General features: G+C 45.6%; 2 protein-coding genes across 4 annotated transcripts in view; one reads left to right on the top strand and one right to left on the bottom strand.

Moving 5' to 3' along the window:
* ATG3 (autophagy related 3) overlaps nucleotides 1-8,208 on the bottom strand; it is a 47,694-nt gene extending 39,486 nt beyond the window's left edge. The window contains exons 1-2 of the mRNA XM_073563802.1: nucleotides 8,074-8,208; nucleotides 7,896-7,993 (exon numbers count right to left, since the gene is read on the bottom strand). Of these exons, the coding sequence (XP_073419903.1) occupies nucleotides 7,896-7,967 (72 nt within the window). The 5' untranslated portion in view covers nucleotides 7,968-7,993; nucleotides 8,074-8,208. The remainder of the gene's footprint in view (nucleotides 1-7,895; nucleotides 7,994-8,073) is intronic.
* Nucleotides 8,194-22,778, top strand: part of SLC35A5 (solute carrier family 35 member A5) — a 51,195-nt gene continuing 36,610 nt past the window's right edge. The window contains exons 1-3 of one of the 3 annotated variants that reach the window (XM_073563798.1): nucleotides 8,194-8,365; nucleotides 19,156-19,268; nucleotides 20,811-20,966. In XM_073563798.1, the coding sequence (XP_073419899.1) occupies nucleotides 20,837-20,966 (130 nt within the window). In that variant the 5' untranslated portion in view covers nucleotides 8,194-8,365; nucleotides 19,156-19,268; nucleotides 20,811-20,836. The remainder of the gene's footprint in view (nucleotides 8,366-19,155; nucleotides 19,269-20,810; nucleotides 20,967-22,778) is intronic. The other 2 variants (XM_073563800.1, XM_073563801.1) reach the window with 2 other exon arrangements.

Genomic DNA, 22,778 nt, shown 5'->3' with positions numbered 1-22,778 from the left:
TAGGCTATGTACCCACGTTGTAGAGATGCTGCGGAAATGTCCGCAGCATTTCCGCAACTCCCGCCGCGTGAAAATGCATGCGAATTCGCAAGCAATTTCCCGCAGAAAACAAGCGGTTTTTCCCGCGATTTTCATGTGCGGAACCAAGCGCTTTCCAAGTGATTTCAAGCATCGATTGGAATGTGATTGACAGGTTGTCAAGTGTGACCAAACATAGTGTTTGACTAGTGTGACCAACTTTTTACTATTGAGGCTGCCTATGCAGCCTCAATAGTAAAAGTTAGAATGTTAAATCCTTGTGATGCTCCCGTTCCCAGCGATGCCTTGCAAGACCTTTGATGACGTAGCGGTCTCACGAGACCGCTACGTCATCAAAAGTTTTTGCCGCAAGGCATTACTGGGAACGGGAGTTGGCGGGAGCATCGGTAAGGCTGCACGGGACGCCGGAAGGTGAATATAACCCGATTTTTTCTTTTTTTTTTTTATAGGGATATTGTACCCAGGGCCTGGAGGATAGTCTCCTCTCCTCCAGACCATGGGTACCATCCACACATGATCCGCTCACTTTACACATAGTGGGCATAGACACATGCGGAAAGTAAGTGGATCAATGCATTCCTATGGGTGCGGAATCGCCGCAATTCCGCAAAAAGAATGAGCATGCTGCGTTTTTTGCCACGGAAAAAAATGCAGCATTAGCACAGCATGTGCGGAATGCCATAGGAATGCATAGGGTGCGTTCTGTATGTGTTTTTGCAGCGTTTGCGCTGCGAAAAACGCGGCAAAAACGCATAAAATCCGCAACGTGGGTACACAGCCTCAGTGTTCTGACTGCAAGGATCACATCACCGCTGCAGCCAATCACTTAGCTCAGTAGGTCTGTTGATGTAGGTTGCTGCAGTGGTCATATGTGCTATAAACGTGATTCGTCACCGCTGCAGCCAAAACCCTGAGACTGGAGCAGTGGTGGAGAGCCGGCACTAGACCTGGGAATTATGAAAACTACCCGACTTTGCGGTTTTACGGAAGTTCCACTCTTTGCAGAGCACTTTTGCAAACAAGTTCAGAACTCCCATTAAATAAAATCTGTTACCAGCAAGGAGTAATATCAAAAGCTGTACTGTCCCATGGTCTGTAGCACCTCGACCAATACCTCATTTTATAGATCATTTTTATCTTTTTACAGCACATTTTTCGTATTTATGCGAGCTGCAGCCAGGATCTGTGTCATCAGTGGTTGGGTGCACATATATAGTGCTGGGCAGCCCATCTGATCTAATAGTATGGCCGTCACCATTAGGCTGGAAGGCAGACACTGTGCAGATCACGTTTCTGTGTGCATTTGTAAGACTTGGCAGCCCCCTCCTCCATGATGGCAGGTTGGGAGTGGCTGTCTTCATCAGTACTTTGTACCTGTGCTTCCCCCGCCTTCATCATGGGGGTCTCTTACTAGTGCATTGGTAATCTGACCGAGCATTGGTGAGTTAGCCTACCGGGTTTTCTGTGACACCTCCTAGGGTAGAGGCTTTGGATGCAGAAAAAGAAAACTGAAAAAGTCAAATTTTGCCTTCTGACCCTTCTCAATACTTCAATATAAACCAATGGCAGACAATGCTTAAGAGTTATATTGTATCATCATATCTTTACACTTATAGGGCTTCTCCAGGATCACAATTTTGACTTTCTAAATGGTCCATCAGTATCAGAGAGATGTGGTCAGAGCCGCCGCAGACTGACTGCAATGTGGGGGCTGCAGTGCTCCTAGTGGTTAGCTGCTCGTAGTGCATGTAGCAGTGGTTGTGCTGGGGATGGAAGCATTATTCATACCCTCTCACACTTACCAGGTTGACATTGTCCAAGTTGCTGTCTTGGCTACTGCCACACCAGACAGTCAGCCAGTGGTTCTATCGGGGGGCAGACATACCACTGGTGTAAGGTTCAGCCGCACAGGGGTCCATGAGGGCGGCCCACTCCTATCACAGACACGTTACTGGACAGCACATGGCTGTCTGTGCCCGCCCGGGTATTGTTGTAGCTGACTGGTGTACAAGACTAATAAAACAGACTTCAGGAGCCAACTGGACAAATGTAGTCAAATAACTAGATTGTCATTGACCAAGAAAAAAGAAGTTGGTTAGTGCCCACTATCTGGCTACCGGGCACTGGGGCTGGCATTACAGGTAAGAGTTAAAAGGAAAAAAAAACAGTTTTGGTACAGTGATAGCAAGTTGAAAAAAGAATGTTATCGGTGGGAAAAACAAGATAACCTTGCAGTTATGATACCTTTCAGTGGCTAAGAAAAATAAAATAAATGATGTTACAAACCAAGCTTTCGGGACTGCTTAGGTCTCCTCTTCAAGCATGGTATAACAAAGGATCTGTAGAAACAAATGCACGCACAAACTAAAAAAAGGGGCATGGTATAATAAATGTACATTTAATAAACAGACGGAGCTCAGAGAACAAATGCTTAATTGGATTAGATTAGTGATGTGAAAGTTTTATAGTCCCAATATCCAAGTAATATCAGAGGCCCGGCGGCGCCCTCACCATCTCTGGAGCAGATTCTGTAGTGAGTCCTAAATCCTTCCGACAGATTTAGTCCTATGTGGATGGGATCAAAGACTAATACGTTTGTATTCCCAAACCCTGCAATGTCTTTGTGATTCAAAATTGCCTTTTAATATGACAACTTTCATAGTGTTTATGTTATGCCCTGGACCACAGAAATGTTTGCTTCTTTCTATCTGTAATTGTGTGGCTATGAGATCTCATTCATGCATTCAGTTTCTGTCCTGTTTCTACCACAGAGAGGCCCCCAATAGGACATACTAGCTTGGCCCGTGCAAAATTTTCGCACAACGGTTGTAGGGGACGCAGGCAATTTCAGAAAAAGCAAGCTGGTCAAATGTAAATGAATTTCATGAGCTGATGAACAGACAGGTATTTATATACAGTACAGACCAAAAGTTTGGACACACCTCATTCAAAGCGTTTTCTTTATTTTCATGACTATGAAAGTTGTAGATTCACTCTGGAGGCATCAAAACTATGAATTAACACATGTGGAATTATAGAATTAGCAAAAAAGTGTGAAACAACTGAAAATACTGTATGTCTTATATTCTAGGTTCTTCAAAGTAGACACCTCTTGCTTTGATTACTGCTTTGCACACTCTTGACATTCTCTTGATGAGCTTCAAGAGGTAGTCACCGGAAATGGTCTTCCAAGTCTTGAAGGAGTTCCCAGAGATGCTTAGCACTTGTTGGCCCTTTTGCCTTCACTCAGCAGTCCAGTTCACCCCAAACCATCTCGATTGGGTTCAGGTCTGGTGACTGTGGATGCCAGGTCATCTGGCGTAGCACCCCATCACTCTCCTTCTTGTCAAATAGCCCTTACACAGCCTGGAGGTGTGTTTGGGGTCATTGTCCTGTTGAAAAATAAATGATGGTCCAACTAAACGCAAACCGGATGGAATAGCATGCCGCTGCAAGATGCTGTGGTAGCCATGCTGGTTCAGTATGCCTTCAATTTTGAATAAATCCCCAACAGTGTCACCAGCAAAGCACCCCCACACCATCACACCTCCTCCTCCATGCTTCACAGTGGGAACCAGGCATGTAGAGTCCATCCGTTCACCTTTTCTGCGTCGCACAAAGACACGGTGGATGGAACGAAAGATCTCAAATTTGGACTCATCAGACCAAAGCACAGATTTCCACTGGTCTAATGTCCATTCCTTGTGTTCTCTAGCCCAAACCAGCCTCTTCTGCTTGTTGCCTGTCCTTAGCAGTGGTTTCCTAGTAGCTATTTTACCATGACGGCCTGCTGCACAAAGTCTCCTCTTAACAGTTGTTGTAGAGATGTGTCTGCTGCTAGAACTCTGTGTGGCATTGACCTTGTCTCTAATCTGAGCTGCTGTTAATCTGCGATTTCTGAGGCTGGTGACTCGGATGAACTTATCCTCCACAGCAGAGGTGACTCTTGGTCTTCCTTTCCTGGGGCGGTCCTCATGTGAGCCAGTTTCTTTGTAGCGCTTGATGGTTTTTGCCACTGCACTTGGGGACACTTTCAATGTTTTCCCAAATTTTCAGACTGACTGACCTTCATTTCTTAAAGTAATGATGGCCACTCGTTTTTCTTTACTTAGCTGCTTTTTTCTTGCCATAATACAAATTCTAACAGTCTATTCAGTAGGACGATCAGCCGTGTATCCACCAGACTTCTGCACAACACAACTGATGGTCCCAACCTCATTTATAAGGCAAGAAATCCCACTTATTAAACCTGACAGGGCACATCTGCGAAGTGAAGACCATTTCCGGTAACTACCTATTGAAGCTCATCAAGAGAATGCCAAGAGTGTGCAAAGCAGTAATCAAAGCAAAAGGTGGCTACTTTGAAGAACCTAGAATATAAGACACACAGTATTTTCAGTTGTATAATTCCACAGGTGTTAATTCATAGTTTTGATGCCTTCAGAGTGAATCTACAATTTTCATAGTCATGAAAATAAAGAAAACGCTTTGAATGAGAAGGTGTGTCCAAACTTTTGGTCTGTGCTGTATGTAGATTGGTAACACAATAAATTGTTTTGATAGAGGCCAAAAAATGTTTTCCGGTTTAGGTGCCACCTGCAGGTCATTGTGTCTTTCTGCAGGTTTATGAAAATGAATGTTTAAACTGTATTTAGTGATCAAATCGTGAATGTGTGGTTTGTTTGGATATTTTCTTGCTGAAGGGAGCAAATTTACCTTTCAAATGGTGTATCATGTGTGTGTGTGGGGTGAAGTCATCATCGAAAAAGCAGTGCATGTTTACAAATGTGTTGGTAGTGTGCTTTGGGGTAGTGTGATGCCACCTGCATGTCATATTTCCTTATTGCAGGTATATAAAAAAATTAATGTTTAAACTGTATTTTGTGATCAAATTGTGGCTGTGTGGTTTGTTTGGCTATTTTCTTGCTGAAGGGGGAAAGTTTACCTTTCAAATGGTGTGTCGCTTGTGTGTGGGTGCAGTATGAACGGGGATACAAAGGAATCATCGAAAAACAGTGTGGAGAAATAATAGGACATATAGTGCACAGAATTAAGTACACCTCATTGGAAGAAGTACATGTGAATGTCCTGGGAATCTTCTAATCATGCTGTGTGTTGGGAATCTGTATCCTGTCTTTGGACTCTACATGAGTGCAGGTTTTGCAGCTCTTCACATTGTGCGGATAAGTTCCTCTCGGTGTATCTCAGGGCATTGAACTTCGGATCACAATGTTTCTTAAATTTGGAGGCTGCCTCTAGCACAGCAAGGGAGGGTGTTAGAATACTGTCTTTAGCTGGTCATCCTTGTGTAATATGTGATTTTTTTAGCAGTTTTTCCTCAGTACCTCAAGCTGCGGTGGGGTGGTTGTGAATAATGACTATTGGAAGCAGGGCTGTGGAGTCGGTAAGCCAAACCTGCAACTCCGACTCCGACTCCTCAATTTCTCTTACACCGACTCCGACTCCAACTCCGACTCCACGACTCCGACTCCCACACATATTGCTTATATTTAAGTGAAAAATTTATTGTAGTACAATGTGAACCTCAGACATTTAATCATTTTTATGATCCCATAATCAAGATATTTAGATAGAACAGAATATATATTGGTGTACTACCCGGTTTTCATTCTTTTTGGTACAGATACGATATGGATAGACAGATATGGATAAATGGATAGATAGAGCAGATTTCTAATCTGATTTTGCTATTGAAAACATTATCTATGAGCTCAAAAACCTTTCAGGTGATGCGTTTTTTTAAAAAGATGATCAGCTTTTGCAGCTGAAAAACGTATCCTCAAAAAACACAGGAAAAACGCTGTGTGTGAACGTAGCCTTAGATCACGAATAGAACAGCCATTTATAGGACATTTCATAACTTTCCCAAATTCCTATGAAAAAATATTCAGCACATCCTGCATTGAATTACTGTACCCAATTTATTATATATTTTAGGAGTCGGAGTCGGTCCATTTTATACCGACTCCAACTCCGACTCCGACTCCACCAAAATGAGCACCGACTCCGACTCCACGACTCCGACTCCACAGCCCTGATTGGAAGTGTTCCAAAAAGGATTCTTTACGCTCAGTCCTTTGGGTATTAGATGTTCCTTCTTGGATCTGGCTTTAACAAGTCCTACAATACTGATGGTTTTAACTATATGTCCTATTGGGGGCCTCTATGTAAGAGAACAGGACAGAAACCGAGGATACATGACAGATTAAAAAACAAAAAACAAAAACACATTTACTAGTGGCCAAACATTTCTGTGGTCCAGGACAGAACATAACCATGGAATCAATGGCGCTATATAAATAAATATTAATAATAATAATAAACAATATGAAAGTTAGTAGTCATAGTAAAAGGCAACTTTAAATCACAAAAACATCAAAGGGTTTAGGAATACAAACTTATTAGAGTCTCCGATTCCTTCCACACAGGGCTAAATCTGTCGGAAGGAATATGACTCACTACAGAATCTGCTCCAGAGACAGTGAGGGAGCCGCCGGGCCTCTGATCTTACTTGGATATTGGGACTATAAACTTTCACATCACTATTTTAATGCAATTAAGCATTCAGTCGCTGAGATCAGTCTGTATGTTTATTTGTTTATTTATTATACCATGCCTGTGTTTGTTTTTTTGTTTGTGTAGATATTTGTGTTTCTTCTGATACTTTGTTATACCACGCCTGAGGAAGGGACCTGAGCAGTCTCGAGCGCTTGCTCTGTAACATTTTATTTTATTTTTGTTAGCCATTAAAAGGTATCATAACTACAAGATCATCTTGTTTTACCTACAGAGGGCAATCTTTCAGGCAAAAGAGTGTAACTCATCCTAGATACCCGGGGGCAAAAAGTGAAGGCTGGCACACAGACCGTGCACACATCTGCTAGAACTAAGGACTGCAACCAGAGAAGAGCTTTACAGGGAGTTGCCTATGGAGAAGTCACCGATGGCAGGGGGATCCATTGGTTTGGGCAGGGAGCGAAGGGCGAGGACTCGTGGGACAGGCGTGGGATCCGTGGGACGGGCAGGGAGCAAAGGACGAGGACTCGTGGGACGGGCGGGGGATCCATGGGACAGGCAGGGAGCAAAGGGCGAGGACTCGTGGGACGGGCGTGGGATCCGTGGGACGGGCAAGGAGCAAAGGGCGAAGACTCGTGGGACGGGCGTGGGATCCGTGGGACGGGCGTGGGATCCGTGGGACGGGCAGGGAGCAAAGGACGAGGACTCGTGGGACGGGCGTGGGATCCGTGGGACGGGCAGGGAGCAAAGGACGAGGACTCGTGGGACGGGCGTGGGATCCGTGGGACGGGCAGGGAGCAAAGGACGAGGACTCGTGGGACGGGCGTGGGATCCGTGGGACGGGCAGGGAGCAAAGGGCGAGGACTCGTGGGACGGGCGTGGGATCCGTGGGACGGGCAAGGAGCAAAGGGCGAGGACTCGTGGGACGGGCGTGGGATCCGTGGGACAGGCGTGGGATCAGTGGGACGGGCAGGGAGCAAAGGACGAGGACTCGTGGGACGGGTGGGGGATCCATGGGACAGGCAGGGAGCAAAGGGCGAGGACTCGTGGGACGGGCAAGGAGCAAAGGGCGAGGACTCGTGGGACGGGCGTGGGATCCGTGGGACGGGCGTGGGATCCGTGGGACGGGCGTGGGATCCGTGGGACGGGCGTGGGATCCGTGGGACGGGCGTGGGACCCGTGGGACGGGCGTGGGATCCGTGGGACGGGCAGCGATCCGTGGGACGCCAGCAGGAGGGCACAGCTGTGTAGCACCACCAGCTGACGAGTGATGGCAGGATGACGGAGGTTACATTCCTGGCAATAATGGCGGTGCTTACCTTCAGCACAGGAGTCAGGTACTCCGCCACCTCCAGCGCCTTGCCCTTCACCGTGTTGATCACGCTCTGCATGTCTCCCGTCTCCCCACGCAGGGGCGCTGCAGAACAGAACACAAGTGTGATCACTGGACACAGCGCTGACAAAGGGGCCGCGCATACTCACAGAAACAGCTCTCACCTGCTAGCAGGGTCTCTCAAGGAACCTCTCCGCCCTGTTCCTCTACTCTGGTGCAGGTGCCGGTCACATGGGGGCGCCACATCCGGAAATGTCCGCTGCGCATGCCCACGAAATTTGGGCGTGGCGTTTAGCTTATTTCGCTCTGATGTGAAAGCGAGGTGTGGAACGCGTGACGTCATAACCCGGAAGTAAACTAGTTGGTGTGGCTGTGTGAGGCTGGTTTTGCGGTTAGATGTGGGGCTGCTGGGCAGTCAGTGCGCGGTGACGTGTCCGAGTCCTGGTGTCTTCTCAGGTGAGTGCCGGCATGTTCTCATACTGTGCCCCGAGCACTCGCTCTACTGCTGAGCCTTGTGTCACGTGATGGCTCCATGTGTGCACTCACTGGACATTCCCTCTGCACACACTGTTCTGCTTTGCTTATGTGGTGCTGTCCTATTCCACAGTGCTCTGTGTTATCAGCACTGTCCCCATTAGGGCTCACAATCTAAACACCCTGGCAGTGCGATATTGCCTTGTTTGCTGAAACCAGAGGAAGCTCACATAAACACAGGGGAACATACAAATTCCTTGCAGATGCTGTCCTTGGTGAGATTTGCACCAAGGACCCCAGTGCTGCAATGCAACAGTGCTAACCACTGAGCCACCGTGCCGCCCAACATATGGCAGAGGCCGCCCTTGTATCGTCCTCCCTATATAACAATGAGCATATGGCGCAGGCCGCCCTTGTATCGTCCTCCCTATATAACAATGAGCATATGGCGCAGGCCGCCCTTGTATCGTCCTCCCTATATAACAATGAGCATATGGCGCAGGCCGCCCTTGTATCGTCCTCCCTATATAACAATGAGCATATGGCGCAGGCCGCCCTTGTATCGGCCTCCCTATATAACAATGAGCATATGGCGCAGGCCACCCTTGTATCGTCCTCCCTATATAACAATGAGCATATGGCGCAGGCCACCCTTGTATCGTCCTCCCTATATAACAATGAGCATATGGCGCAGGCCGCCCTTGTATCGTCCTCCCTATATAACAATGAGCATATGGCGCAGGCCACCCTTGTATCGGCCTCCCTATATAACAATGAGCATATGGCGCAGGCCGCCCTTGTATCGGCCTCCCTATATAACAATGAGCATATGGCGCAGGCTGCCCTTGTATCGGCCTCCCTATATAACAATGAGCATATGGCGCAGGCTGCCCTTGTATCGTCCTCCCTATATAACAATGAGCATATGGCGCAGGCCGCCCTTGTATCGTCCTCCCTATATAACAATGAGCATATGGCGCAGGCCGCCCTTGTATCGTCCTCCCTATATAACAATGAGCATATGGCGCAGGCCGCCCTTGTATCGTCCTCCCTATATAACAATGAGCATATGGCGCAGGCCGCCCTTGTATCGTCCTCCCTATATAACAATGAGCATATGGCGCAGGCCGCCCTTGTATCGTCCTCCCTATATAACAATGAGCATATGGCGCAAGCCGCCCTTGTATCGTCCTCCCTATATAACAATGAGCATATGGCGCAGGCCGCCCTTGTATCGTCCTCCCTATATAACAATGAGCATATGGCGCAGGCCGCCCTTGTATCGTCCTCCCTATATAACAATGAGCATATGGCGCAGGCCGCCCTTGTATCGTCCTCCCTATATAACAATGAGCATATGGCGCAGGCCGCCCTTGTATCGTCCTCCCTATATAACAATGAGCATATGGCGCAGGCCGCCCTTGTATCGTCCTCCCTATATAACAATGAGCATATGGCGCAGGCCGCCCTTGTATTGTCCTCCCTATATAACAATGAGCATATGGCGCAGGCCGCCCTTGTAACGTCCTCCCTATATAACAATGAGCATATGGCGCAGGCCGCCCTTGTATCGTCCTCCCTATATAACAATGAGCATATGGCGCAGGCCGCCCTTGTATCGTCCTCCCTATATAACAATGAGCATATGGCGCAGGCCGCCCTTGTATCGTCCTCCCTATATAACAATGAGCATATGGCGCAGGCCGCCTTTGTATCGGCCTCCCTATATAACAATGAGCATATGGCGCAGGCCGCCCTTGTATCGGCCTCCCTATATAACAATGAGCATATGGCGCAGGCCGCCCTTGTATCGTCCTCCCTATATAACAATGCGCATATGGCGCAGGCCGCCCTTGTATCGTCCTCCCTATATAACAATGAGCATATGGCGCAGGCCGCCCTTGTATCGTCCTCCCTATATAACAATGAGCATATGGCGCAGGCCGCCCTTGTATCGTCCTCCCTATATAACAATGAGCATATGGCGCAGGCTGCCCTTGTATCGTCCTCCCTATATAACAATGAGCATATGGCGCAGGCCGCCCTTGTATCGGCCTCCCTATATAACAATGAGCATATGGCGCAGGCCGCCCTTGTATCGGCCTCCCTATATAACAATGAGCATATGGCGCAGGCTGCCCTTGTATCGTCCTCCCTATATAACAATGAGCATATGGCGCAGGCTGCCCTTGTATCGTCCTCCCTATATTATTATTATGATGCATTTATATAGCGCCATTTATTCCATGGCGCTTTACATGTCAAAAGGGGAATTATAGACAAGTGTAATATATACAAGAATAATAAACAAGTGTAGGACAAGGGACACACAAGTACATAAGGAAAGGGGACCCTGCCCACGAGGGCTAACAGTCTACAGGGATGGGTGAGGATACAGTAGGCGAGGGTAAAGCAGGTTGTGCGGTGGTTCAGTAGACTGAGGATCATTGCAGGCTGTAGGCTTGTCGAAACAGGTGGGACTTCAGGTTCTTTTTGAAGGTTTCCGTTGTTGGTGAGAGTCTGATGTGTTGCGGCAGGGAGTTCCAGAGTATGGGGGAAGCACGGGAGAAGTCTTGTATGCGGTTGTGGGAAGAAGAGATAAGGGGGGAGTAGAGAAGGAGATCTTGAGATGATCGAAGGTTGCGTGCGGGTAGGTACCTAGAGACCATGTCACAGATGTATGGAGGAGACAGGTGGTGGATGGCTTTGTATGTCATGGTTAGGGTTTTGAATTGGATCCTCTGGGCGATAGGAAGCCAGTGAAGGGCCTGGCATAGGGGGGAGGCTGGGGAGTAGTGGGGAGACAGGTGGATTAGTCAGGCAGCAGAGTGTAGGGTGGACTGGAGCAGAGCCAGAGTGCTAGAGGGGAGGCCAGAGAGTAGGATGTTGCAGTAGTCGAGGCGGGAGATAAGAGCATGCACTAGTGTTTTTGTGGTTTTGTGATTGAGGAATGAGTGGATCTGGGAATTATTTTTGAGTTTGAGGCGGCAGGAGGAGGCGAGGGCTTGGATATGTGGTTTGAAAGAGAGCGCAGAGTCGAGGATCACCCCAAGGCACCGAGCGTGCGGGACTGGGGAAAGAGAGAAGCTGTTGACATTGATGGATAGGTCTGGTGGAGGGGTAGAGTGAGATGGGGGAAAGATGATGAATTCTGTTTTGTCCATGTTTAGTTTGAGAAAGCGAGCAGAGAAGAAGGCTGAGATAGCAGACAGACATTGTGGGATTTCAGTCAGTAAGGAGGCGAGGTCGGGTAAAGATAGGTACAGTCATGGCCAAAAGTTTTGAGAATGACACAAATATTAATTTTTGCAAAGTCTACTGCTTCATTTTTTCTAATGGCAATTTGCATATACTCCAGAATGTTATAAAGAGTGATCAGCTTAACAGCAATTACTTGCAAAGTCAATATTTGCCTAGAAAATTAACTTTATCCCCCAAAACACATTTCAACATCATTGCAGCCCTGCCTTAAAAGGACCAGCTAACATCGTTTCAGTGATTGCTCCATTAACAAAGGAGTGGGTGTTGATGAGGACAGGGCTGGAGATCAATCTGTCATGCTTAAGTAAGAATGACACCACTGGACACTTTAAAAGGAGGCTGGTGCTTGGCATCATTGTTTCTCTTCTGTTAACCATGGTTATCTCTAAAGAAACACGTGCAGTCATCATTGCACTGCACAAAAATGGCCTAACAGGGAAGAGTATCGCAGCTAGAAAGATTGCACCTCTGTCAACAATCTATCGCATCATCAAGAACTTCAAGGAGAGAGGTTCCCTTGTTGCCAAAAAGGCTCCAGGGCGCCCAAGAAAGACCAGCAAGCACCAGGACCGTCTCTTAAAAGTGTTTCAGCTGCGGGATCGGGCTACCAGCAGTGCAGAGCTTGCTCAGGAATGGCAGCAGGCAGGTGTGAGTGCATCTGCACGCACTGTGAGGCGGAGACTCTTGGAGAAAGGCCGGGTCTCAAGGAGGGCAGCAAAGAAGCCACTTCTCTCCAGAAAAAACATCATGGACAGACTGATATTCTGCAAGAGGTACAGGGAGTGGACTGCTGAGGACTGGGGTAAAGTCATTTTCTCTGATGAATCCCCTTTTAGATTGTTTGGGACATCTGGAAAACGGCTTATTCGGAGAAGACCAGGTGAGCGCTACCACCAGTCTTGTCTCATGCCAACTGTCAAGCATCCTGAAACCATTTGTGTGTGGGGTTGCTTCTCAGCCAAGGGAATGGGCTCTCTCTGTCTTGCCTAAAACACAACCATGAATAATGAATGGTACCAGAATGTCCTCCAAGAGCAACTTCTCCCAACCGTCCAAGAGCAGTTTGGCGATCAACAATGCCTTTTTCAACATGATGGAGCACCTTGCCATAAAGCAAAGGTGATAACTAAATGGCTCAGGGAACAAAACATAGAGATTTTGGGACCATGGCCTGGAAACTCCCCAGATCTTAATCCCATTGAGAACTTGTGGTCAATCATCAAGAGACGGGTGGACAAACAAAAACCTTCAAATTCAGACAAAATAAAAGCATTGATTTTGCAAGAATGGACTGCTATCAGTCCGGATTTGATCCAGAAGTTGATTGAGAGCATGCCAGGGAGAATTGCTGAGGTCCTGAAGAAGAAGGGTCAACACTGCAAATATTGGCTTGCTGCATTAACTCATTCTAACTGTCAATATAACCTTTTTGTTACTCATAATATGATTGCAATTATATTTCTGTATGTAATAAAAACATCTGACAAAAACATAAAAACCAGTGGGCAGCAGATCATGTGAAAATATAATATTTGTGTCATTCTCAAAACTTTTGGCCATGACTGTAGATCTGCGTGTCATCGGCATAGAGGTGATACTGCAAACTGTGGGATTCTATGAGCTCTGTCCCAAGCTGAAGGTATAGATGGAGAATAGTAGGGGTCCTAGGACAGAGCCTTGGGGAACACCGACAGACAGGGGGCGAGGTGAGGAGGTGGTGTGTGAGAGGGAGACAGTGAATGTTCGGTCCGTTAGGTATGATGAGATGCAGGATAGGGCCAAGCCTGTGATGCCAAGAGATGAGGGAATGGTCTACGGTGTCGAAGGCAGAGGACAGGTCCAGGAGAAGGAGTACAGAGTAGTGTCGCTTGCTCTTGGTGGTTAGTAAGTCGTTAGTGACTTTAGTTAGGGCAGTTTCAGTTGAGTGATGCGGTCGGAAGCCAGATTGTAACCGGTCAAAGAGGGAACAGGAGGAGAGGTGGGAGGACAGTTCAAGATATACATGCTGTTCCAGTAGTTTTGAGGCATAAGGGAGAAGAGATATTGGGCGATAGTTAGACACAGAGGATGGGTCAAGGGAGGGCTTTTTGAGGATGGGTGTGATTGAGGCATGTTTGAAGGATGAGGGAAAGACACCATTTGTAAGTGAAAGGTTGAAAAGGTGTGTTAGAGATAGGATAAGGACTGTGGCCAAGTTAGGGATGACGTGGGTCGAGGGCCCAAGTGGTGAGGTGTGATCTTGACAGAAGGGTGGAGAGCTGATCTTCTGTCATGGTGGGGAAGCTGGCTTTTGCAGAACAGGGCTGAGCGGCTAAGAGGGGCATTAGGGGCTGTGGGCCAAAGTTTTGTCTGATCGTGTTGATCTTCTGCTTAAAGAAGGAGGCAAAGTCTTCAGCAGAGATGGGAGGAGGTGCTGTGGGACGGAGTAGAGAATTGAAAGCGTTGAAGAGCTGTTTAGGGTTATGAGACAGGGAGGATATGAGATGCGAAGTAAGTTCGTTTTGCGGCAGAGAGCGTGGACTTAAAGCTGGCAAGGGACTGCTTGTATGCATTGAAGTGCTCAGTAGAATGAGTTATCTTCCATCTCCGCTCAGCGGCCCTGGAAACCCGTCGCAGTTCTTTGGTCAGGCTGGTCAGCCAGGGCTGCCTGTTTATTGTTCTAGTTTTGATCTGCATGAGGGGGGCGGCCGAATCAAGTGTTGCTGTTATTGTGGTGTTATAAAAAGTGGCAACAGCATCTGTGTCATGAAGGGAAGCTATGTCTGTAAGAGGGAGAAGGGATTCAGAGAGTGATTGTAAATTGAGGTGTTTGAGAATCCTGCGAGGGTGAGCGAGATTATGGAGCGGGGGTTGCGCAGTAGGAGAGGAGAGGGAAGAGAATGTCAGTAGGTTGTGGTCAGACAGGGGGAGGGGTGAGTTATTGAGATTAGTGAGAGAACAGAGACGGGTGAAGATAAGGTCCAGCGTGTGACCATGTTTGTGAGTGGCCGCAGAGGACCATTGAGTGAGTCTGAGTGAAGCCGTGAGCGATAGAAGTTTAGAGGCAGCCGGAGTGGAAGTGTCAATAGGGATGTTGAAGTCACCCATGATGATGTTGGGGATGTCAGCAGATATATAACAATATAACCTATATAACAATGAGCATATGGCAGAGGCCGCCCTTGTATCATCCCCCCCATATAACAATGAGCATATGGCAGAGGCCGCCCTTGTGTCATCCTCCCTATATAACAATGAGCATATGGAGGAGGCCGCCCTTGTATCGGCCTCCCTATATAACAATGAGCATATGGCAGAGGCCGCCCTTGTATCTGCCTCCCTATATAACAATGAGCATATGGTGAAGGCCGCCTTTTGTATTGGCCTTGTTTATGATGAGCTTATACACGTCATTAGGACATGAAAATTCAAAGCGCCGTGCTGCTGTTCTTTATACAAAATCAAATTGTAAAACAGTTTAGCGCAGAGATGGTTACCATTTATAAGGCCTCTTTCACACTTCAGTTTTTTGCATCAGTTATAATCCGCCAAAAAGCCAGACAAGCGGATCCGTTCTAAACTGATGTGAACGGATGGCACAGGATCCGTTTTCAGACGGATCCTGAAAATGAAGAAATTTAAAGGAATCGCTGAGAGAGAGAGAGAGAGAGAGAGATTTTTTTTTTTTTTGTCCGGCACCCAGAAAGAAATTCGGGTTAAATCAGTGTTTGCAGGATCCGCCAGAGAAAAAAACGTTACAAGCTCCGTTTTGAAATTTTTGAGGATGGTGACGGACAGCAACTTTTGGCGGATCCTCACAAAAAACGGATGTAACGGACAGCAATCCGTCACAATCCGCCATTAATGCAAGTCAATGGGAAAAAAAACGGATCCTCAAAAAAAAATTGAGGATCCGTTTTTTTTCAAAACCTGGCGGATTGTGACTGATTGTAAAAAACGGAAGTGTGAAAGAGGCCTTACAGATGAGTTAGAGAATATACAGAGCAGCATTGGTTATTTTCGCAATGTTCAGCTCCCCAGTGGGATCCAGCCTTCACTCATGTGGTTGAGCCCTGGATGCCCATTTCCCTGGTCCACAGGCCGCCCCGCAGCAGGGGCATATCATTAACTCAAAACTGAAAAGAAAGATTGAGAAACAAGCACAAGACTGATTTCATCACCCCGGGTGTCATTGTAATCCGTATAATGGCGCCAACCTGACACTGTCTGTAGGTTACTGTGCACAATCCTGCTGACAGGCTCCCTTTTAACCCCTTTACCCCCAAGGGTGGTTTGCATGTTAATGACCGGGCCAATTTTTACAATTCTGACCACTGTCCCTTTATGAGGTAATAATTCTGGAATGCTTCCATGGATCCTGGTGATTCTGACACTTTTTTCTCATGACATATTGTACTTCATGATGGTGGTAAAATTTCTTTTATATGACTTTCGTTTATTTGTGAAAAAATGGAAATTTGGCGAAAATTTTGAAAATTTTCAAACTTTTAGTTTTTATGCCCTTAAATCAGAGAGTCATATCACACAAAATAGTTAATAAATAACATTTCCCACATGTCTACTTTACATCAGCACAATTTTGGAAACAATTTTTTTTTGTTAGGAAGTTATAAGGGTTAAAAGTTGACCAGCGATTTCTAATTTTTACAACAAAATTTGCAAAATCAATTTTTAGGGACCACCTCACATTTGAAGTCACTTTGAGGGGTCTGTATGATAGAAAATACTTAATAGTGACATCATTCTAAAAACCACCCCTGAAGCTGCTCAAAACCACATTCAAGGAGTTTATTAACCCTTCAGGTGCTTCACAAGAATTTTTGTAATGTTTTAAAAAACAAAATCAACATTTAACTTTTTTCGCAAAAAATTTACTTCAGATCCAATTTTTTATTTTCCCAAGGGTAACAGGAGAAATTGGACCCCAAAAGTTATTGTGCAATTTGTCCTGAGTACGCTGATGCCCCATATATGCAGGTAAACCACTGTTTGGGCGCATGGAAGGGAAGGAGCGCTGTTTGACTTTTCAATGCAAAATTGGCTGGAATTGAGATCAGACGCCATGTCGCGTTTGGAGAGCCCCTGATGTGCCTAAACAGTGGAAACCCCCCTCAAGTGACACTATTTTGTAAAGTAGACCGCCTAAGGAATTTCTAGATGCATGGTGAACACTTTGAACCCCCAAGTGCTTCACAGAAGTTTATAATGTAGAGCTATAAAAATAAAAAATATTTTTTTTCCACAAAAATGATCTTTCCGCCCCCAATTTTTTATTTTCCCAAGGGTAACAGCAGAAATGGGACCCTAAAAGTTGTTGTGCTGTTTGTCCTGAGTAGGCTGATACCCCATATGTGAGGGTAAACCACTGTTTGGGCACATGGCAAATCTCATAAGGAAAGGTGCAACGTTTGACTTTTTCAACACAGGATTGGCTGGAATTGAGATCAGACACCGTGTTGCGTTTGGAGAGCACCTGAAGTGCCTAAGGCCTGTTTCACACATCCATAGTTGGCGGTCAGCTGAAATCCGACAAATGGGGGAAAAAACTGATCCATCCCCGTTTAGCGAAGTACGGATGACCGCGGACTACGGATCCGTGGAAGAAGGAAAGCGGCGTTAATTAACGTGACCGCGGCCTCTGTAAAGTACGAGTTGGGATGGAGCAGTCGAAGGAGATCGCGCGAGGAAGGCGCGCAATGGAGGAGATCGCGCGATACGGGTAGAGGACGCGGAGAGAGACATGAATTTAGGGTTAAATCACCATCAAATGACAAGAATGCGGATCCGGCCAGGGAAAAAACGTTGCATTGTCCGTCCAGGCTCGTGAGCGGACAACAAAATTTTGGCGGATCCGCAAAAAAACTGATACAAGACCATCAGTCAAGATCCGCCGATAATGCAAGTCAATGGGGAAAAAAACGAATCCTCCAAGAATGGAGGATCCATTTTATTGCAAAACGGCGGATCTTGACTGATGGTGACAAACGGATGTGTGAAACAGGCCTAAACAACACATGCCTAACCCTAATCCCAACCGTAACTGTAATCCTAACTTTAGCCCCAACCCTAACGGTAAAATGGAAATAAATACGTTTTTTTATTTTTCCCTAACTAAGGGGGTGATAACGGGGGGTTTGATTTACTATTTATGGCGGGTGTTTGTTTGGCAGCTGTCACACGCTAAAAGACACTTTTTATTGCAAAAAATAGTTTTTGCATCACCACATTTTGAGAGCTATAATTTTTCCATATTTTGGCCCACAGAGTCATGTGACGTCTTGTTTTTTGCGGGACAAGTTGACGTTTTTATTGGTGCCATTTTTGGGCACATGACATTTTTTGATCGCTTTTTATTCTGATTTTTGGGAGACAGAATGAGCAAAAACCATCAGTTCATGAATTTCTTTGTTGGGGGGGGGGGGGGCGTTTACACCGTTCTGCGTCTGGTAAAATTGATAAAGCAGTGTTATTCTTCGGGTCACGCGATTACAGCGATACCTCATTTATATATATATTTTTTTTTAATGTTTTGGCGCTTTTATATAATAAAAACTCTTTTATGGAAAAAATACTTGTTTTTGCATTGCTTTATTCTGCGAGCTGTAACTTTTTTATTTTTTGCTGATGACGCTGTATGTCGGCTCGTCTTTTGCGGGACCAGATGACGTTTTCAGCGGTACTATGGTTATTTATATCCGTCTTTTTGATCGTGTGTTATTCCACTTTTGGTTTGGCGGTATGATGATAAAGCATTGTTTTTTGCCTTTTTTTATAGTGTTCGCTAAAGGGGTTAACTAGTGGGACAGTTTTATAGGTCGGGTCGTTACGGACGCAGCGATACCAAATATGTGTACTTTTATTGTTTAGATTTTTTTTTCCATTCAAATATTTATTTAGTGATCGAATAAATATTGCTTTTTTTTTTTTAAATATTTTTACAATTATTTAAATCTGCAGATCTGCATGCCATAGAAGCTGTCAGCGCTGCAGTTTCTATGCACTAACTTGAGACTTCCTGACATGCACTGCGCATGACAGGAATTTTCTCAGTTCTGGGTACCCGGAGGTCATCATGTCGGGCCTCTATTTCTGCCGCGGGGTCTCTGGTCTAAAGGCAGAGGGGCTGTTGGTCCTTCTGCCAGCTCTGGAACGCTGCGATCTTGTTCGATTGCAGTGTTTCGGGGGGTTAAAGTGTCGGGAGCGGTCTGTGACCGCTCCTGGCACTTAGTGGCGGGTGTCAGCTGTGAGAATCAGCTGGCGGCCATCAGCCGCGCTCCCCTCGTGAGCGCGGCTGATCACCCATGACGTACTATCCCGTCCATGGGCAGTAAATCCCAGGGCACATGGACGGGATAGTACGTTTAATGGCAGAGAGGGGTTAAAAGAAAAAAAAAGCCTGAAAAATCAAGACTGTTCCTATTCTTTTCTAATATAAAACTTTGCTTGTCATATGTGCAGACTATTCAGTGTTTTTTTTTTTTTTTTGTTTTTTTTTCCTTTTTTTTTTTCAGGTTTTCAAAAGCGCCTGGTGGCAATAAAGTGCATGTCACTTCTTTGAAAAAGCTCCCAATGTAAAATACTCCAAACTCAACATTGTCTACTCAAGTCTGCAAAAACACTTCAGGTAATAAATACTCCAAAAACTGCTGCTAGAAACAAAAACAAAAAGAAACTCCTTAACGAAAAACATTTCCCGAAGCAGTTTCCACTAGAAAACCCTTAGGAGATTTCAAGCTGTGATCGTCTGAAGCACTGCTATGTGTAGCAGAAATGATTATCTGCCATGAACGCCGAACCAGGGGTGGTTCTCATAGCAGATCAGCAATAACAAACACGGGGGTCCTCTACAGACCGCTGGTTGTCATGCCAACCCATCGTCGCCCCGTAATCTTTTGACAGGAGTGCCTAGGGGCAAGGTTTGTAACGCGCATCCAGAAATTGACAGCTTCATTTAACATGTTAACAGCTGCGGGTGGATCACGATTCCACCTACGGCTGTTGGGGGAACATGACAAGTGATGAAATCAGCTGTCATGTGCCTCAAAAGATGAAGGCTCATTGCCGGAGTTTGCATCAGAGTTGGAGGCGACATATGACGTACCCATAGGTCGTAAAGGGGTTAGTCTGAGAGCAGCATGAGGTTGGAGCAGAGGCTCTGATTTCAGTGATCTATCCCTTACTGGACTGCTTGGTGTAGATTTGATAAAATTCCGGTTTTCACTGCTGTAGATGTAGCAGTTCTGTGAATGCAGAGCTGTGAATAACCTTGCCAACATCCCTGGTTGGCAGCTTGCTGACAATGCACAGTGTATACAGGAGGCAAAGCTGACAATCAGGGATGCAGTCACACAGATTAGCTGGAGTGCCTAGAACACTACACTGAATCCTGTAATGATGATCTCCTGCTGATAAAGCACTGATTGTATGGAAAATACAGCAAGTTGCCGAGCAAGTGACATTTCCCTGGAATCAGGATCTCTGCCCCTACTAATGCTTCTCTGATTATTTCCCAGAAACCTGCTCGGCCGACTGAGTCCCTTTAAAGGAAGTCCGTCTGCTGCTTTATGCCTACTAAATCATGTCTAGCATTCGATAATTGACTTTACGAGATTTCAAACCTACCTATATGGCCGCAGATCGTTTGATTATTGCTGAGAATATCAACTTTGTGTGATTAAGTAAATGAGCTGGCAAGTGCTCTACTCAGGCATGTGTGTCCGCTCCCTGCACTAAACCCTGCTTAATGCTGCCTCCTTGATCTGTGCGTGCACCATGCGTTCCCAGCCTGACACGTGTGCGGTACAACCCCTGTGATTCATGTGCCACGTATTACATGTATGCAAGGACATAGAGAGATGTCACAATGACTCAATGCCAACAGATTGAGAAAGCCATATTGTTGCAATTTCCTGTGAACTGGCTTGTAACACAACAAGCGAGGACTTTTTTGGGGGGAGATTCCGGTCACTGACTGGTGAAATACGTAAATGTAAGCCGTCTTCCTGCACTTGGCATTACTGCTGACTCTGATTTCAGCACCTATTATTCTCTGCTCTGCAAAAAGTTCAGACCTACAAAACTGTATCCATGATAGCTGTGCCTGTTGCACATACTGTATACATAACAGATTCACCCCTCGCCTGTATGTGATCTTTTATTTAATCAGGAAATGCTGGACTGATCCTGACTTCAATGATGTGCAAGACCTGCATCAATCCATCATGGTTCTCCAGATCCAACTTGCACACCTTTCTGCTTGGATTTACTTTTGTTGGACTTGGATCAAGCCGTGTCCTTCTGTTGAAATTTTCCGCTAATGAGGGTGGGTTGACTTTATTTTTTGACATAATGTTTATGTTGTGTTGCACAATGGGTACTTAAATAAAGTATTAGTTTAATGGGAATCTGTCAGTATGGTCAACCATACCCTACTCAGTCGATTATATAGGCATGCAGGTTATAGGAGGCAGAATAAAATGATACCTTGATATCTAAGCAGTTCAGATCTATGGGTGGACACTGATCTAGATGAGAATCTGCTTCCAGAGATTATTATAAATTAAAGGAAGCATTACCAGTGTGTCCTGTAATGAGTAATTGTCTGATCTCACTGTAGAGCTGTGTGTGATTATTTAAAAGTTTAAAAAAGACCTTGAAGCTTCATGGTCTTTTTTTAACCTTTTTAAATTGTCTAAATAAAATAGTTGTTTTATTACCTGTTTGCAATGTGCCAATGAAATTTCCTTCTCTTCACAAAAAAGTACAATAGTGCATACATATCAAGGATGCAGTGCGTGCTTGCTCAGCGCTTGTTTCACTGCTGCTTCAAGGGCTTTAAAACGTTAAACTGTTGGCCCTTGAGAAAGCAACAGTGAAACCTGCATCAGGCAGTTTACTTTGGCCAATGATTGTGGACCAGTGATCTTATGTTTGTCCCATATAAAGAGACTTTTCGTCACTGTATGAAACTATATTTGCCCCGTGATTATGACTGGGTCGCTTTTGTAATCTAAACCTTTTGATACCAAATTATATACAGGGCCTTGAAAAAGTATTCTTACTCTGAACTTTTTACACTTTTTTCCATGTTACACCCACAAAAGTAAATGTATTTTATTGGGCTGGGGTACAACTGCACTTAATGGGAGATACCAGTATTAGCGCTAGAGGCTGGTTTTCTCAGGAATAATGATAGGGGCAAGGACATTCTCTGTATCAAGGGATCCACAGACTATTCCCCTCTGTGGATCAATTCTAAACTAAGCGCAATAGCTTAACCAGAGGGCTTCGGTGAATGGGAACGCAGAAGGATTTTGCTGTTGACCCAAATACAAGACGGTTCAATCCAAAGTTTTGATCAGATTCACTCTGGCTTTGGCATTCCAAATAGAGCCTTCTTTCAGTATTTGCAGCTTCGTCATGCCTTCCAGATACAAATTAAGACTACTAAGGTAGATATCACGAATCACTTTGTCTTAGATTTAATCGCTACAGTATCTAATACGAAGGGCCTCATTTCCTCCATTTACCGGATATTATTACCCTTATATCTAGATAAACATCCCATGTTGGTCAGAACAAAGTGGAAACAGAATGTTGGCCCCCTTTCTGAAGAACAATGGAATGAAATACCAGAAACACCCTATACTATCTCTAGCTGAGTCCCGAAGAATGTCCAAAATTTTCCTTATCTACAGGGTGGTATATAAGCCACCTAATATATTGTTTAAAATTGTGGCTTGGACTGAAGACTCATGTCCGAGATGCGGTATCCATGGGGCCCATCTGATACATATGATGCTATGGGAATGTGTTGATATAGACCACTACTGGGTGGAGGTGACCTCTCTGATTAAATAAGTATTCGGGATACACATACAACTTGATCCTAGGGTGTGCATACTGGACCTTCTGGGGGTGGGGGTAGATTTAAGATTCCCTGTGACTATCGCCATTCTGAGAATACTGTTTCTGGTCCAGGAAATTAACATTGCACTGGTTAGACCGTAATCCCCCCCAACATTGGAGGAATTAAAAGCTAAAATTAATAATACCATATGCCTGGAGTTCATAAATATATGGAAACAGTGGCTGGTCACCCCTGGGGTGGCATCTGTGGACCTACTCAGAGTAA

This window comes from Dendrobates tinctorius, unplaced genomic scaffold (assembly GCF_039654945.1).
Source record: "Dendrobates tinctorius isolate UK_male_01 unplaced genomic scaffold, ASM3965494v1 ptg000398l, whole genome shotgun sequence".
NCBI lineage: Eukaryota > Metazoa > Chordata > Amphibia > Anura > Dendrobatidae > Dendrobates > Dendrobates tinctorius.
This window is presented reverse-complemented; position numbering and strand designations above follow the sequence as displayed.